The 16,960-nt window shown below is 43.6% G+C and overlaps 1 protein-coding gene and 1 pseudogene across 2 annotated transcripts in view; both read right to left on the bottom strand.

The window, feature by feature from the left end:
- The window catches only part of LOC146988303 (protein NLRC3-like), a 53,183-nt pseudogene that overhangs the window by 12,056 nt on the left and 24,167 nt on the right, over positions 1-16,960 (bottom strand). The gene's annotated exons all lie outside the window — the stretch shown is intronic.
- LOC146988304 (uncharacterized) overlaps positions 6,641-16,960 on the bottom strand; it is a 29,796-nt gene continuing 19,476 nt past the window's right edge. Inside the window, exon 15 of the mRNA XM_085775274.1 lies at positions 6,641-6,692. Within this exon, the coding sequence (XP_085631400.1) occupies positions 6,676-6,692 (17 nt within the window). The 3' untranslated portion in view covers positions 6,641-6,675. The remainder of the gene's footprint in view (positions 6,693-16,960) is intronic.

The raw sequence follows: 16,960 nt of genomic DNA, 5'->3' as shown, positions 1-16,960 counted from the left end.
AAATCAAAACATAATGTTTTTTATAAACTGTGTGATCTTGGTTTTGTCTGAGTAATCGTTCTCCTTGAATGCTGCTCTGGGGACAGCGTGCAGTGCTGTGCGGCTGTCGGCTACAGTGTTGCGACTTTCTCGCTGAATCTGGCGAGTTTCCAAACCCTCTTTTGACAAAAGCGACCAACGACAAATGTGGCGACTTTTCCCGGTGCTGTTACAAACGTTTCTGGTGTGGAGACTCGGATCTGAAAGCCCGTTATCACGGCTGTTTTCACGGCGCTGTGCAGCAGAGCGGGTGCTCTGCAGCGGGTGCTGTGACCGGCCGCCCCCGCCCCAGAGCACTCATCGCCGGCCAGTCACACAGCAGTGTCCCAGAGCTGCTGCGCTGCGGCCAGAGACCCGCACCGCTGCACCGCTGCTCTCCAGGCTGCCACACCCCCCAGATATGCCTACAAATATATTTATTTAGCCGTAGAAATGATTTGGGAGACATGCCACAGTGCAGAGTACCGGTAAAATGAGCAGATTGCCACTTGACACAAAAGTGCGTTTTTCTCTGAAACTAGAGCGGGAGCTCCGTTTCTGGAGAAACCCAGCTCTCTTCTTCTACTTCGTACTCACGAACGAAACGGCGGAAAAACTCGCCGTTTTTTCGAGGAGCATGTTGCAAAGTCACTCTTCAATCACGTGAAGACCGTTTGTTTCTAGGTGATGTACAGAGTTCGGTTTGACGTGAGAAAAAGGTAAACAAATAGCCAAAAGCATGTGGTCCTGAGCGGATGTGCTGAGGAATTAGTGTGGTCGCGAAAGAGTTAAAAAGGGGGGTTATGATAGCATCATATAGCCTACCACTAGTTGTGGTTTTAATTTATTTATAGTTATATAAATATGGTGTCTATTGTATGATTATAATTATTTCTTAGATAGAAAATCGGTATCGGAAAAATCGGTTTCAGCAGGTCAGACCTCCTTAAAAACCGGAAATCGGTATCGGCCAAGAATTTTGCAATCGGTGCATCTCTATCCAGCAGGAGGCCGGTCCTGCTCCTGTCTCCAGTGACCAGCCGGCGGTGTGTCCAGCTTCTGTCTCCAGTGACGAGCAGTTGGAATGCTCGGCTCCCGTCTCCGGTGTCCAGCCGGAGGACTGTCCAGCTCCTGATTCTTGTGTCCAGCCGGAGGCCCATCTGGTCCCTGTCTCCAGTGTCCGGTCGGAGGTCTGTCCTCCTCCAGTGTTGAGCAGTTGGAGTGCTTGACCCCTGCCTCCAGTGTCCGGCCCCCACCTCCAGCGTCCAGCCGGTGGTCTGCTCAACACCGGTCGCCACCGTCCAGCCAGTGGTCTGTCCGGCTCCTGCCTGCAGTATCCAGCCGGCACCCCAGCCCATCTCTGTCCCGAGACTCCGGTCAGTGGCCGGCCGCCCCCCTGGTCCCCAGTCCCGCGAGCAACGTCGCCCTCCTGCCTGGCCTCCGGGCCAATCCCTAGACTCTCCGTTCTGTTTTGCCCAGAATCCCTACACACCTCGGCTCGGCCCCTTGGCCGCCTTCCAGAGCCCCGTTCCCCTGCTCTACCCATCATGTCCCCTGGCCTTGCCCCTAGTTCCCTCCTCCGCCCACCCTGGTCAGTCCTGTTGGGGCGGTCTGGAAGCCCGCCCATAAGGGGGGGGGGGTACTGTCATGGCCCTGAGAATTCTGCTTGGGTTTTTGTTGAATTCTTGTTTTGAACTCTTGGTTTCTTTCATTCACCTGTTTAGTTAAGGCGAGACACGGCAGGCAAAAACATCGTTTTTTCATGCACTTATCAATTTTGAGATTTTGGGCTATTTTGCTTCCATAACATGTCTTCTTTCAGACTAATACAAAGAAATGGTCTAAAATACACATTATGGGTGTTTATTTTACTTCACTTTGACTGGTGTCGCCTGTAGATTTCTCCTAAATTCACCAGAACTGAGCGTTCTATCGCGGCTACTGAGCCGCGTCTGTTCAGACTCCTGTCATATCAGGTATCGCTGTGAAGTTCTCTATCTCTCTCTCTCTCCTAAACTAATTTGTCGGTTCCAAAAATTGTCATTTCCTTTGTACCAGCAACGAATCGTAAAAGTACGAGGGAGGGTCTCATTGAGTGGTGTCGTTTTCCGACAGCGTGATTCGTTTAGAAGCATCACGTGATGCGCTCTGAACAGCACGGAGGGACTTTTAAAAATGGGGAAAGGAAATCGATTTTAATCCTCACATAAAATAAAACAGTAACTCTCACTTGCTAGACAACAAAAGACACAGCACAGAAACTCACCGAGCGATAAGATCCCTTTACAAAGTGCGTCATCGCGGAAGCTGTCACCCGTAAAAAACGAGTGTTTGGATGCCGTCGGAGACAGCGCGATACATAGCGGTGGCTTTTTTTTTTTACACATCAGACGTCTGAATGAACTGATCGGAGATTTAATATGTCCCATTGCGCTGGTACAGGGCTTAAAATTAACATCAATCCTCAGAATCACGTGTTCTGCAGTAGTTTACTTCTCAGTGACAGAGGTGAAACGGATGTGACACTGACATGGGCCAGAGATGATTAGCCAGACATAGAGAAACTGAAAACATTGGTTGTCATATTACAGATGAGCCCAACTACACCAAAAGTGTTTTTCTTATTTGTTTGTTTTTTTTTATTTTCTTTTCTCTGACCTACTGGCCCACACCTGGAATTCACAGTGGCCAGACACCCTTGTTTCCAGTAACAATGGGCTCTATGCACAGCTCCACTACTTTCTAAATTCAAGACAGCTCTTTTATTTACTGACAAACTGATTAATCCAGGTGTGTCTGAGTAGTCACAATGGTCAGACACATCTGGATTAATCAGTTTGTCCAATAATGTAAAACAGGAAATAAAGGAGCTGCCTGAAGTTCAGGAAGTAGAGCTGTGCATAGAGCCAATTTGTGGAATTTTTGCAATAGAATCTTTAAAGGCCGTTTCTCAAAATTAGCTTTTTCTTATACTCTGGACCCGAAATCTCCAGTTCAGCAGCACTTACAGACACCAAACCTTCCAGTTGTATTCCTGCCTATATTCTGAAGGTTTTTACAGAGGGGATTGTTGATATATCATTCACAGCCTGATTTATACAACAATTTATACCTAAAAACAGGGCGAGATTTGATTTTTTAGGGCTGGTGACAGTATTTTCTCATTTACAGAGTGATAAAAAGAGATATCCAAAATCCCCTCTGTAAAAACTTTTGACTTTAGTATGTCAACAAAATAAAACAAGAATTTTGAAAGTGGCTTTATCCAATCTTCAGATTTCGGGTCTGGAAATGTACACAAATTCACGCATATTTAAAGCAGAAGTAAGTGGTCCGGTCGTTTTCGCTAATGCTGCGTTCCAGGCAGGCTTTTGAAATCGTAAATTACATCTTCAAGTCACAACTTACGACTTTGTAGCGTTCCAGGCAACCCACTCGTGTTTTTCCGACCTGTTTTACCGGTGAAAGTCACTATAACGGCCACTCGTAACTTCCGACCGGTGAACTCGTACCAGATCGAACTGGTACGACTTCACGGTCGGAAAAATACGAGTTTCCTTGAATGCACCATAACAGTCCTCGTCCCTACGTCGCCACATTCACGGCGTCCCTTGGCTGCACACACAGCCCTGCATGCCGTTCTCTCTCCTCATTGGATAAAAACTGTAGGATACGATAAATGTTTTCTCCTCGGCTCAGAGCAGAGCAGAGTGACTGACAGACCCGTGTTTCAGACCAAACACTCTATGTAAGTGATTGCTGTCGGAAGATATAACTATTTAAGACTTATATTAACACAAATATATCACTTACTTCTGCTTTAATTAGATAATGTCTCATTTCCACATTTAAGCATAATATTTAAGAAAACATGTAATACAAAAAATAATTGTCTCAATGTAAGTAATAAACATAGAAAGTTTCATGGCAATAGCTGTTAGTTAAATTTTTTACCCTATTCACCTGGGGTGTCTCGCCTTAAGTAAGTTCCTGTATTATTTTGAAGTTCTGTTTCTGTCATGATTTGTGTCTTGAGTTCCTGTTTTACTTTGAAGTTCCTGTCTTGTCTTCCTGTGTTCTCCCGCCTGTTTGATTACCTCATGTGTCTCACCTGTGTCTGATTGCACCACCTGTGTCTCGTTCCCTCATGTATTCAACCTCAGTGTCTCCCTTTGTCCTTGTTGGTTCATTGTTGTTTGTCCTCCTGGCTTCATGCTCCTCATGTTCCTGTGTTTCCCCGTACTTGTGAGTTACCAATAAATCCCTTTTTGTCACCGAACCTGAGTCTGCATTTGGGTCCTGTCCTCCCCCAACCTGACAACATGCATGATATCCTACATCTTCCTCTGCTCTCATTTCCTGTCCTCTCAAGACTGTCGGCCATCAGCACAGAAACAAAAACTTGGAAGTTTGTTGCAGGTCTCTTACCTCATAGCAACAGGCTCTTGACTATAGGACAGATCATCTCTGAATGGATTACTCTTTGTAGATCCTGGAGTCTTTCCTGTGTTACCCTATTCCTCTGCACAATCACTCATCTTCTGTTCTTCAGTCAGTCTAAAAGTGAAACCAGTAATACTGATGGTTAGCACACAAACACAGGATATCTGACAGAACAGGAAGTAACAGACACACACAATGCACTGTACAACTCAACTCACAAGCACCTCATACAATCAATAGATCCTCATCTTCACAGTCCACACAGAGACAAAAGAATCACTTGAACAGTACTCACCTTGTTCTTCTATGTTGACTATAAATCAATCTGATCTGAATAAAGACTTAAGCTTCAACTCTCTCTCCGTGTGTTTAATGATTACCTGAGCAGAGCTGCTCCCCCTCTCCTCTGCTAGTCTGGGGCCGTTGACTCGCTGTTTTGGTAGGAAACGGATCCAGGGCGAGAGAGACAGACCTTTCCTTCAAAATAAAAGCACCAAGCTAATAAAATGCGGTAAAACTCTTTAATTTAAGGAATATAATTTACAAGAAAGTCCCCGAGCCATTAAGTTAACATTTTGCTTTTATTGTATCACAAGTTAATGTTTATTTTATAAGTTTTATGTTGGTGAATACTTTTATTTTGGTGAATTTGGTGATTTCGGTATCCGCTACAGACAGGAACCAGAATGCAGACTAATTAGGAGGTAACTGACACCAGGCTCTTCGCTTGTCTGAAGAGCCTGGGCTGCGTTCCAAAAACAGTTTGAGTCGCCCTCGTTCACTTGCCCTCAGCACTTGCCCTCGGGGGAATCCCCGCCGCCATCATAAGGGCTGTTCCATTTCTCCAAACAGCTGAAGTGAACTTGGTGAGATCGACCCTTGAGGGCTGAGTGATCAAGTCAACAACGATGGTCACTCCAGAGCTGTATATCACCCACAATGCATTGCAGTGGTGCACGAAAAATATGTCCATGCGGTGGCGATAATGAACCTCAAACACCGTTGTCTGCTGTCTATTTACCACCAAAGAAGAAGAAAATGAATTAAAGGAGCCAGCACGGGCAGGTACTAATTGTGCAATTAGACTGGCCGTTGCACAGTTATGGCAGAGCGGGAGCCCACCGTTTACAAGTGTAAGTATAAGCTATTTGTCACAAACAAAAGAAAAAGAACGCAAAATACTTGTATCTAAATAGCATTTTATTCTTCTGATGTCGCATCGTTTGCTGTGCATTCTGTGTGATTAAGGGATTGTTTCCATATTGTTACAGGGTCTGATGAGGAGACGGAGCTCCTCATAAAGCTCAGAATGAGAAATGAAGCTCTCTTTACTGGCAAAAGAAATGCCTCAAAGCTGGCCTGGGAGTGAGTTTATTTGTAACCTACTGTGGCATTGAATGTATTTCTGTTACTTATTACTTACCATTGCTTCTTTGTTGTGGTGCTTATTTTATTTGTGGGAGACTAAAGGTTTTAATGTACCGTATTTTCCGGACTGTAAGTCGCGTTTTTTTCCTCGTTTGGCTGACCATGCGACCTATTCAGAAGCGACGTATATAGGCTACTATCAAAAATATAGCATACGCTATGACCTCAAGAGGGAAGCGAGGCTTTTATTTCTGAATCCCTCCGCATTCAGTAGCTCATCTTCATCATCCTCACGTGCTGTTCTTGCTGCGCTGTCGGCCCGTCTTCGGTCTCTGCTCCGGTCCCGACTGGGCTCCGGACACGGAGCAGAGACCGAAGACGGGCCGACAGCGCAGCAAGAACAGCACGTGAGGGCTGTCCCTCTCTGAAGCAGAGGAGAGGTCGGCTTCACTCCCGTCAGTCTTCACAGACAGTCCACAAAGAGTTTCTGATCATATCCTCATCAGTTTGCTCCTGGCAACGGAGTTTTTTTTTTTTTTTTTTTTTTGACCCGGCCTGTAGTAGGCTATAGGTGTCGGTCTTTCGTGTACACAAAGCCCCGGCCGTTATATGAGACCCGGCTATTAATTAAATGTTTGAAAAATAAATGCGACTTATAAACTGGTGCGACTATATGTTTTTTTTCCTCTTCATGACGTATTTTTTGACAGATGCGACTAATACTCAGGTGCGACATATTAGTCCGGAAAATACGTTTGGTGAGCATAACATAATTGTTTTATTGTGTAAATAGGACAATTGTACAGAAGATGGGTCTGCAGGGGAGGGTGACAGGAGCACAGGCGGCTAAAAAGTGGGAAAACCTGAAAAAGAAATACAAGGTAATTAGTATACAGTAGCTATACAATTGGTGAAACAAATTCACTCATAAAAAAACTTACTTCTGTTTTCTCCCCTATAGGACTTGAAAGCCCCCCCTACAGGGGCAGGAACCGATCAGGGGGAGGAAAAGGCAGACAGCTGGCAGTGGTTTCCCCTGATGCATGAGGCAATTGGGGCACGGCCATCGGTAACACCACCCATCCTAATTGCCTCATGCACAGGGGAAAAACCAACAACGAGCAGCACTGCCACTGCCAGCTGTCTGCCAGGACCTCCAGAGAGCCCCACACCACCACCACCATCATCATCATCATCATCATCAGCATCATCATCAGCATCATCAGCATCAGCATCAGCATCAGCATCAGCATCATCAGCAGCATCATCATCAACAGCATCATCATCATCAGAACCACCACCACCACCACAACAATCTCCACCTAAAAAAAGAGCCCGGAGGGAGCGCCTCATTGACATTATTCTGAAGGAGGGAGAGAGGGATGAGGACCGCTTCCAGCGTTTGGAGGCACAAACAGACAGGCTTCTGAACATTTTTGAGAAGATGGTGGACAAAATGTAGGCAAATCTAATTTTGTAACTTATTATTTAGGCCCTGATTAATGCCTTGTGAGTTTAAGTTCAGTAATTACATCACAACACCCTCATTTGTTTTCTTTTATTTTGACATTAACAGAAATTTCATTTTGTTTCAATCTTTTTTTTTTTTTAACTCAAAACTTTTGAAAAATAAAATACACCACACATGTGGAAAAGAAACATGAACAAATAAATCTCAATAGCATAATTGTGTCGTGTCTCTTTTGCCTTACATTCCCTACAGATAATCATGGTCCAGTAGCTGTTGGACAGGTGCGGAGATGCGGCCTGCCAGCCTTTCTCTTAGTGCTGCTCCACCGACCTCAACAGCAAGAGGGGCAAGAGGGATATTGTCCGCCCAAGCTTCCTGGACTGGCTCCTCAATATCCCCGACACCCAGGCATATGTTATGCAGTACAGCACAACAGGTGATGACGGATGGCACAAACGTTGTGTCAACTTCCAGGGCCTTAAAGAAGATGCTGCGCCATCGAGTCTTCATCATACCAAAAGACCTTTCAATAACTGAACGGGCCCTGGAGTGACAGCCGTTGTAGCGCTCCTGGACCCTGGACTGCAGTGGCTCTCTGAATGGTGTCATTAGGCAAATTGGCTGCTCAATGCAGGGGTATCCACCATCACCTACAATGAAGTAGCCTGCTGGGGGGTAGAGTTGACCTGTGTAAATGGGACTGTTCTTTAGCACACGTGTGTCATGGACAGACCCAGGGTAACCTGTAAATGTGTCCAAAAACCTGCCTCCACTGTCACACACAGCTTGGAGCTGGATAGAATGAAATAGCTTGCGATTAGTGTAGTCAGTGGAGGCAGGACCTGCAGGTGCCTTTATTCTAATGTGGCAGCCATCAATAGCACCCACACATGCTTTGAATGCCTCATGCTGTGCAAGGCCAGCAAACCCCTCTCCTGTTGCCTCCAGCTCATTTGGTTTGGGGAGGGTGATGCAGTGGCTCCTCTTCTCCACTATTTTGCCTGCCACCTTATGTACAGCACGAAAGACACTTGTCTTCGGGGAACCAAATGCCCGGGAAACAACACTATAGGAGGCCCCATGAGCCAGCCAGTACAGAAATAAAAGGACTTCAAAGTCAGGTTCCCAGCCATGACTTTTGTTGATGTCAAGCAATTCCATCAATATGTTTATGGCATCACGGGACAGACGGAAATCCCTCTTTGGATCCTCCTGGGGATCCAAATATACTGCCATCAATGGTAGTGCAGTGTTGATGACAGCATAATGAACAGACGGTGTCTGGAAAAAATTAAATCAAAACTGTATCACAAAGGAATGCACAAAAAACTATGCTTTCTTCTCATTTATTATATTATAGACAATTGTTTCATTTCATTTCATTTTGATTTATTTCATTCATGGTTTACATTCTCACATGGTTGCACATATTTACATAATGTACACATTGTCACCATAAATAAAAAGGAGCATGATGAAGAAAACTTATAGTACCTGCCTCTCTCTGTTGTTATAATTACATTGGCTTACTATCAACACCAATATTGTACTCTGTTTCAAAATATTAAGAGTGATGAAACATAGTAGTGACAGGAAAACAAACAAAATAGCAGTAGACACCACTCGTCTATCCATCTTTTCTTTTTTTCCCTTCTTTTTCTCTTTCTCCTTCTTTTTTGTAGATGCTTTTCTTTTCTTTTTTAAACAACTGAGACATACTTGTACAACTTTTCAATTCCTTGCTTTGTGAATGCCATACTTTTACACCTGCAACAGAAATACACATTTGTTTTAAGCTTAGCCTTGCAAATGTATGTTTAAAATCAAGCTTCAGTCTGTTGTCCCCTTCCTCCAATTTAAACAAGTTATGTAAATGTTCTGGTAATGATCTGTTCTTTGCTTTAAACATTGTTCCCTGTAACGTCTATCCTACATGACTTTAAGTGTTGTGTTTGTAACCACAATCTTTAACAATTAAGACCATAAAGACAATGAGGAGGAGGAGGAGGAGGAGGATGGTGGTGGTAACAGGCCTAATAAGTATCAGGAAAAAACAATCTAAAAATAAAATTAATGTCAACTAAACTTAAAGTAGGTTAAATGTATTTAAACAACAAAACTGTCTATAAAGTATAAGGTAAAGAAAAATAAATAAATAAATAACTAATGAATTGCCTGAATAAAATTTGATACAAAATTAATAATTCTGATAATTACCAGGTGCCGACGTATTCCCATCAACCGCAGAATGCGTCTTTGTCTCAATGAAATGAGTCTCCGCGTATTTTGGTTAATTTGCAAAAGGCAGTACAGCGCTACTCCAACCACATGTGGTTGCTCCATGATTGTCTGGGCTGTTAGTGAACGAGGGCAGGTGTGTTCCATTTACCTCTTTCACTCTTCCTCCGCCCACTTTCCCTCCTCCCTCCAAGTGGCCTCCGTGTGACGTCATAGCAAGGGCTGAGGGCAAGTGAGCGAGGGCGACTCAAACTGTTTTTGGAACGCAGCCCTGGTGATGCGAGGCTACTCCTCTGCCTTGACTGTAAATCACATGACTCTGAGGGTGTGGCTATAGGATGCACCTTACTCTTAGAGAGACATGGGAATTCCTCTTTGTTTGAATAACACACCTAGGACAACACAGATGCATGCGCTGGGAATGTATGTACTTAAAACGAAAGAAAGAAAAAGGCTCGCACACCGCAAGGCTCCTAAATGCAGTCCATTTATTATCAGGAACGATGTAACGTTTCGAGCAAAAGCTCTTCGTCAGACATACAACATCCACATAGACGCCATCTTAAGTATCATGTGGTCGTCATGTGACAATTAGAAACCAGGAAGCAGATACCGGTACAAACACAGCATACAAAACGGCATCCACTAGTACTACAAAGTCCTGTTATATTCTAGTATTTTTAAAACATCAATATATATAAAAAAATCCTGAGAAAAACACAAGCATGGGTACAGGAGCACACACACACACAAGTAAATATACTGTGTATTGTGCGTACACATGCGCCCATACCAATGAGAACACCATAGAAGTAAGTCATACCAGCCACAACGTAGAGATCTCATATCACATATCATGTTACACATAGCATACATAGTAGAAAATTGGATAGATAGTAGAAAAATATATCGAAAAAAAAAAAATATATATGAAAATCTAAGTGTATGAAAACACTAGTGCGAGAGACACACAGGGAAGCTACACTCAATAGGATATGCAAACAGTGATCAGGCATAAGTGCCGTCATGAAGTTGGCATATGCTACTGAGGCCACACCTGCGTGCTAAGGCACAATAATATAACACATTCAAGTACAAAGCAACACACAAATGACAAACTTGCTGGGCAATAATGTGTGACAAAATAACAATAATTATAGGAATGGACGAATGTCCATTTCTTCGTTCATGCCCTTGGGTGACATAGTGTCTAAAGTATAAATCCAGAAACGTTCACGTCTGAGAAGCAATTTGTTGATATCACCTCCCCTCCTCGGTTGACATACTAGTTCTATACCAATGTAGCTCAGAGAAGCCACACTATGTTTCATCTGGTTAAAGTGATTGGCTACAGGGCTCTTGGGATCAGAGTTTCTTATAGCACACCTATGTTCAGAAATTCTGTTTTTAAGGGGTCTAGATGTCTTACCAATATATGCAAGCCCACAAGGGCACTTAAGCATATATATAACGTTGTTAGTTTTGCAAGAAATTATACCCTTAATAGAAAACACTTTACCAGTGCGTGGATGATGAAAGATTTTGGTTTTACGTGTAAAGTTGCACTGTTGACAATTACCACACTTATAGTTACCTGCTTCCACAGGGGGAAGAAAAGAAACAGAGGCACGAGGAGGTGGAGGGCTAGGGTTATCCGCCCTGACCAGCATGTTTCTAAGGTTGGGGGGTCTTCTAAAGGCAACACGAGGGGGGTTTTCAAACCGTCCTCTCAGAGAAGGATCGGAGGAGACAATATGCCAATGTTTATGTATAATCGAGGACATATTCTTAGCAAGAGGTGAATAAGGAACAACACATGTAATTCTGTCATTAACAGTTTCAGTTCTAGTAGAAAAAAGACAGTCAGTTTGGGTTACATTAGAAAAGTGGTCGGAGGCCTGCGTCACCCATTCTTTTTTATACCCTCTTTGAAGGAATCTATTAGCAAGATGCTGCTTTTGTATGTTGAAATCAGAGTCTGAACTGCATATCCGACGGATGCGGTTCATCTGTGCAATGGGCAGGCTCCTTTTCAAAGGGGAGGGGTGATATGATTGTCCATGTAGCAGTGAATTCCTGTCAGTACGTTTCCTGTAGAGTGAGGTGCTGAAACCTTTGTCACTCTTAATGATAAGAATGTCCAAAAATTCATCTTAAAAGGGTCGTGTGCCATAGTAAATTTCAAGTGTGTGTTCTGTGCATTTACAAAATTAAAAAGTCTCTGAGTTTAGCTTCAGTTGAGGTCCAGATGAAAAAGACATCATCTATGTACCTTCTGTATGTAGAGATATACTGAAGGAACGGGTTACAGGAGGGATTCAGCACCACTTCTTCTTCAAAAAGGCCGACATACAGGGATGCGAAGCTGGGAGACATCTTAGACCCCATGCTGACTCCCGACACCTGCAAAAAGAAATCTTTATCAAACATAAAGTAGTTTGTGGTCAACACAATCTCTAGCAGCTTCAAAATACAGTCCGTGCTAGGTGTGGGCCTGTCCTCTCTGGACAAAAAAGTTTCAGCTGCTCTGAGCCCTCCTTGGATAGGGACGTTAGTATACAGGGACTCAATATCCATGGTTACCAGGATGCAGGGCTCTTGGTTAGTATGAGCAGTATTAATGAGTTTGATAAAGTCTATAGAGTCTTTGACATATGCAGGTAAAGATGAAACACAAGGCTGTAGGAAAAAGTCAGCAAAGGCGGAAATCTTCTCTGTGAGAGACCCTATCGCCGCCACAATAGGTCTTCCTGGAGGAGTGGTAATATATTCCTTATGGATTTTAGGGAGGGTGTAAAAAACAGGTGTGACAGGTGAATTTACCAGCATGAAGGCGTGCTCTTGTTTAGTAATCTCTCCTTCTTCCAGGAGGTCTTTGAGGCAGCCATGTACCAGGGTGGTGTATTCTACTGTGGGATTACCTGGCAGTTTGCAGTAAAAAGTGTCATTATTCAGCTGTCTCATGATCTCCTGTGTGTATGGTTCTCTATCCAAGATAACCAATGCTCCCCCTTTATCTGCACTTTGGATTATAATAGACTTATCCTCTTTGAGAGCCTTCAGTTCCATATGTTGTGTTCTAGTCAAGTTATGGGTGACCTTATATTGTCTTTTCTGTCCCAGGAGTTTGGCAATATCTCCCTCTACCAATCTGCAGTATGTATCAACAGAAGAGTTCCTGTGTTTAGGAGGTATGAACGTGGATTTACCTCTGAACGAAGCGTGGGATCTATGTCTGAGGAGGGCTGAGGTGTCTGGATGAGATGTCAGGGGCTCCTCAGTCTCTGTGCCACTGGGGGGGTCGTCTCACCAGTGCTATGGGGGATACCACAGGACACATGATTATCTCTTTGCTGGTGATTAAAAAACTCCTTCAAACGTAATATACGAAAGAATTTTTTGGAAATCCACGAAAACATCAAAATCTTTGCAGTGGGTAGTAGGGCAAAATGACAGTCCCTTATTTAATACCAAAGTGCATGATTCAGATAGGGGCTTACTTGAGAGATTGATGACATTCACTTCCTCCACTTGCTGTTGCGAGTGTTGTATGGCTCCCGTGCGAGTTTTCTTTCCCCGCCTGCACCTCTTGCGCTGTGGAATCGGGTGCCTTGGGGGTGTTGTGGAGTGTGTTGAGTTGGGCCTAAAAAAGGCCTTCGCTGGGAAGCACTGGAGCCTGCCGAGTCCACGTCGAGTGAGGAGGTGGAAGTCGCTGGACTGTAGCGTTGGTATCGCGGCCTCCTCCTCGGTGGCCTGTGCTCACCTGCGGTTGATGCCGCGTCTGTTTTATTAAGCCATTTGTATACAGTGCCCTGTTCATAGTCTTTAGTATCACGGTCAAATTTTTTCTTTTTAAACACAGATAATTCTTCTTGTAGCTGTTCTCTTTTCTGTTCACATGATTTAATTACCTGCGTCATTTCTTCTTTGTTGGGAGACTCGCTCAGCAGTTGATTTTTGATTTTATTCGCTTCTTCTCTCGTTTCATCCAGTTGTGAGGTCAGCTCTTGGATGGTCAGTGCCATGAGATCAAACGAGCATTTATTCAAAATCTCGCACCAGCGAGTATTAAAAGTTTCATTGTCTCTCCCAATAATGGGACTTTTTACCAGACGTAGTCCTCGGGGGATCCTCTTGACCCGCAGGTAGTCAGAGAGAGTAACTCAACACACTCCACAACACCCCCAAGGCACCCGATTCCACAGCGCAAGAGGTGCAGGCGGGGAAAGAAAACTCGCACGGGAGCCATACAACACTCGCAACAGCAAGTGGAGGAAGTGAATGTCATCAATCTCTCAAGTAAGCCCCTATCTGAATCATGCACTTTGGTATTAAATAAGGGACTGTCATTTTGCCCTACTACCCACTGCAAAGATTTTGATGTTTTCGTGGATTTCCAAAAATTCTTTCGTATATTACGTTTGAAGGAGTTTTTTAATCACCAGCAAAGAGATAATCATGTGTCCTGTGGTATCCCCCATAGCACTGGTGAGACGACCCCCCCCAGTGGCACAGAGACTGAGGAGCCCCTGACATCTCATCCAGACACCTCAGCCCTCCTCAGACATAGATCCCACGCTTCGTTCAGAGGTAAATCCACGTTCATACCTCCTAAACACAGGAACTCTTCTGTTGATACATACTGCAGATTGGTAGAGGGAGATATTGCCAAACTCCTGGGACAGAAAAGACAATATAAGGTCACCCATAACTTGACTAGAACACAACATATGGAACTGAAGGCTCTCAAAGAGGATAAGTCTATTATAATCCAAAAGTGCAGATAAAGGGGGAGCATTGGTTATCTTGGATAGAGAACCATACACACAGGAGATCATGAGACAGCTGAATAATGACACTTTTTACTGCAAACTGCCAGGTAATCCCACAGTAGAATACACCACCCTGGTACATGGCTGCCTCAAAGACCTCCTGGAAGAAGGAGAGATTACTAAACAAGAGCACGCCTTCATGCTGGTAAATTCACCTGTCACACCTGTTTTTTACACCCTCCCTAAAATCCATAAGGAATATATTACCACTCCTCCAGGAAGACCTATTGTGGCGGCGATAGGGTCTCTCACAGAGAAGATTTCCGCCTTTGCTGACTTTTTCCTACAGCCTTGTGTTTCATCTTTACCTGCATATGTCAAAGACTCTATAGACTTTATCAAACTCATTAATACTGCTCATACTAACCAAGAGCCCTGCATCCTGGTAACCATGGATATTGAGTCCCTGTATACTAACGTCCCTATCCAAGGAGGGCTCAGAGCAGCTGAAACTTTTTTGTCCAGAGAGGACAGGCCCACACCTAGCACGGACTGTATTTTGAAGCTGCTAGAGATTGTGTTGACCACAAACTACTTTATGTTTGATAAAGATTTCTTTTTGCAGGTGTCGGGAGTCAGCATGGGGTCTAAGATGTCTCCCAGCTTCGCATCCCTGTATGTCGGCCTTTTTGAAGAAGAAGTGGTGCTGAATCCCTCCTGTAACCCGTTCCTTCAGTATATCTCTACATACAGAAGGTACATAGATGATGTCTTTTTCATCTGGACCTCAACTGAAGCTAAACTCAGAGACTTTTTTAATTTTGTAAATGCACAGAACACACACTTGAAATTTACTATGGCACACGACCCTTTTAAGATGAATTTTTTGGACATTCTTATCATTAAGAGTGACAAAGGTTTCAGCACCTCACTCTACAGGAAACGTACTGACAGGAATTCACTGCTACATGGACAATCATATCACCCCTCCCCTTTGAAAAGGAGCCTGCCCATTGCACAGATGAACCGCATCCGTCGGATATGCAGTTCAGACTCTGATTTCAACATACAAAAGCAGCATCTTGCTAATAGATTCCTTCAAAGAGGGTATAAAAAAGAATGGGTGACGCAGGCCTCCGACCACTTTTCTAATGTAACCCAAACTGACTGTCTTTTTTCTACTAGAACTGAAACTGTTAATGACAGAATTACATGTGTTGTTCCTTATTCACCTCTTGCTAAGAATATGTCCTCGATTATACATAAACATTGGCATATTGTCTCCTCCGATCCTTCTCTGAGAGGACGGTTTGAAAACCCCCCTCGTGTTGCCTTTAGAAGACCCCCCAACCTTAGAAACATGCTGGTCAGGGCGGATAACCCTAGCCCTCCACCTCCTCGTGCCTCTGTTTCTTTTCTTCCCCCTGTGGAAGCAGGTAACTATAAGTGTGGTAATTGTCAACAGTGCAACTTTACACGTAAAACCAAAATCTTTCATCATCCACGCACTGGTAAAGTGTTTTCTATTAAGGTTATAATTTCTTGCAAAACTAACAACGTTATATATATGCTTAAGTGCCCTTGTGGGCTTGCATATATTGGTAAGACATCTAGACCCCTTAAAAACAGAATTTCTGAACATAGGTGTGCTATAAGAAACTCTGATCCCAAGAGCCCTGTAGCCAATCACTTTAACCAGATGAAACATAGTGTGGCTTCTCTGAGCTACATTGGTATAGAACTAGTATGTCAACCGAGGAGGGGAGGTGATATCAACAAATTGCTTCTCAGACGTGAACTTTTCTGGATTTATACTTTAGACACTATGTCACCCAAGGGCATGAACGAAGAAATGGACATTCGTCCATTCCTATAATTATTGTTATTTTGTCACACATTATTGCCCAGCAAGTTTGTCATTTGTGTGTTGCTTTGTACTTGAATGTGTTATATTATTGTGCCTTAGCACGCAGGTGTGGCCTCAGTAGCATATGCCAACTTCATGACGGCACTTATGCCTGATCACTGTTTGCATATCCTATTGAGTGTAGCTTCCCTGTGTGTCTCTCGCACTAGTGTTTTCATACACTTAGATTTTGATTTTTTTTTTTTTTTTTTCGATATATTTTTCTACTATCTATCCAATTTTCTACTATGTATGCTATGTGTAACATGATATGTGATATGAGATCTCTACGTTGTGGCTGGTATGACTTACTTCTATGGTGTTCTCATTGGTATGGGCGCATGTGTACGCACAATACACAGTATATTTACTTGTGTGTGTGTGTGCTCCTGTACCCATGCTTGTGTTTTTCTCAGGATTTTTTTATATATATTGATGTTTTAAAAATACTAGAATATAACAGGACTTTGTAGTACTAGTGGATGCCGTTTTGTATGCTGTGTTTGTACCGGTATCTGCTTCCTGGTTTCTAATTGTCACATGACGACCACATGATACTTAAGATGGCGTCTATGTGGATGTTGTATGTCTGACGAAGAGCTTTTGCTCGAAACGTTACATCGTTCCTGATAATAAATGGACTGCATTTAGGAGCCTTGCGGTGTGCGAGCCTTTTTCTTTCTTTCGTTTTAAGTCTTGCATTTTTGGCTCAGCACCTGCCCAAAGTTTTTGGTACGGATGTGC

The sequence above is a fragment of the Trachurus japonicus genome, chromosome 4 (genome assembly GCF_045865225.1).
Source record: "Trachurus japonicus isolate A0001 chromosome 4, Traja_1.0".
Taxonomy (NCBI): domain Eukaryota; kingdom Metazoa; phylum Chordata; class Actinopteri; order Carangiformes; family Carangidae; genus Trachurus; species Trachurus japonicus.
The sequence above is the reverse complement of the archived record's forward strand: the minus strand, read 5'-3'. Positions and strand labels throughout refer to the sequence as shown.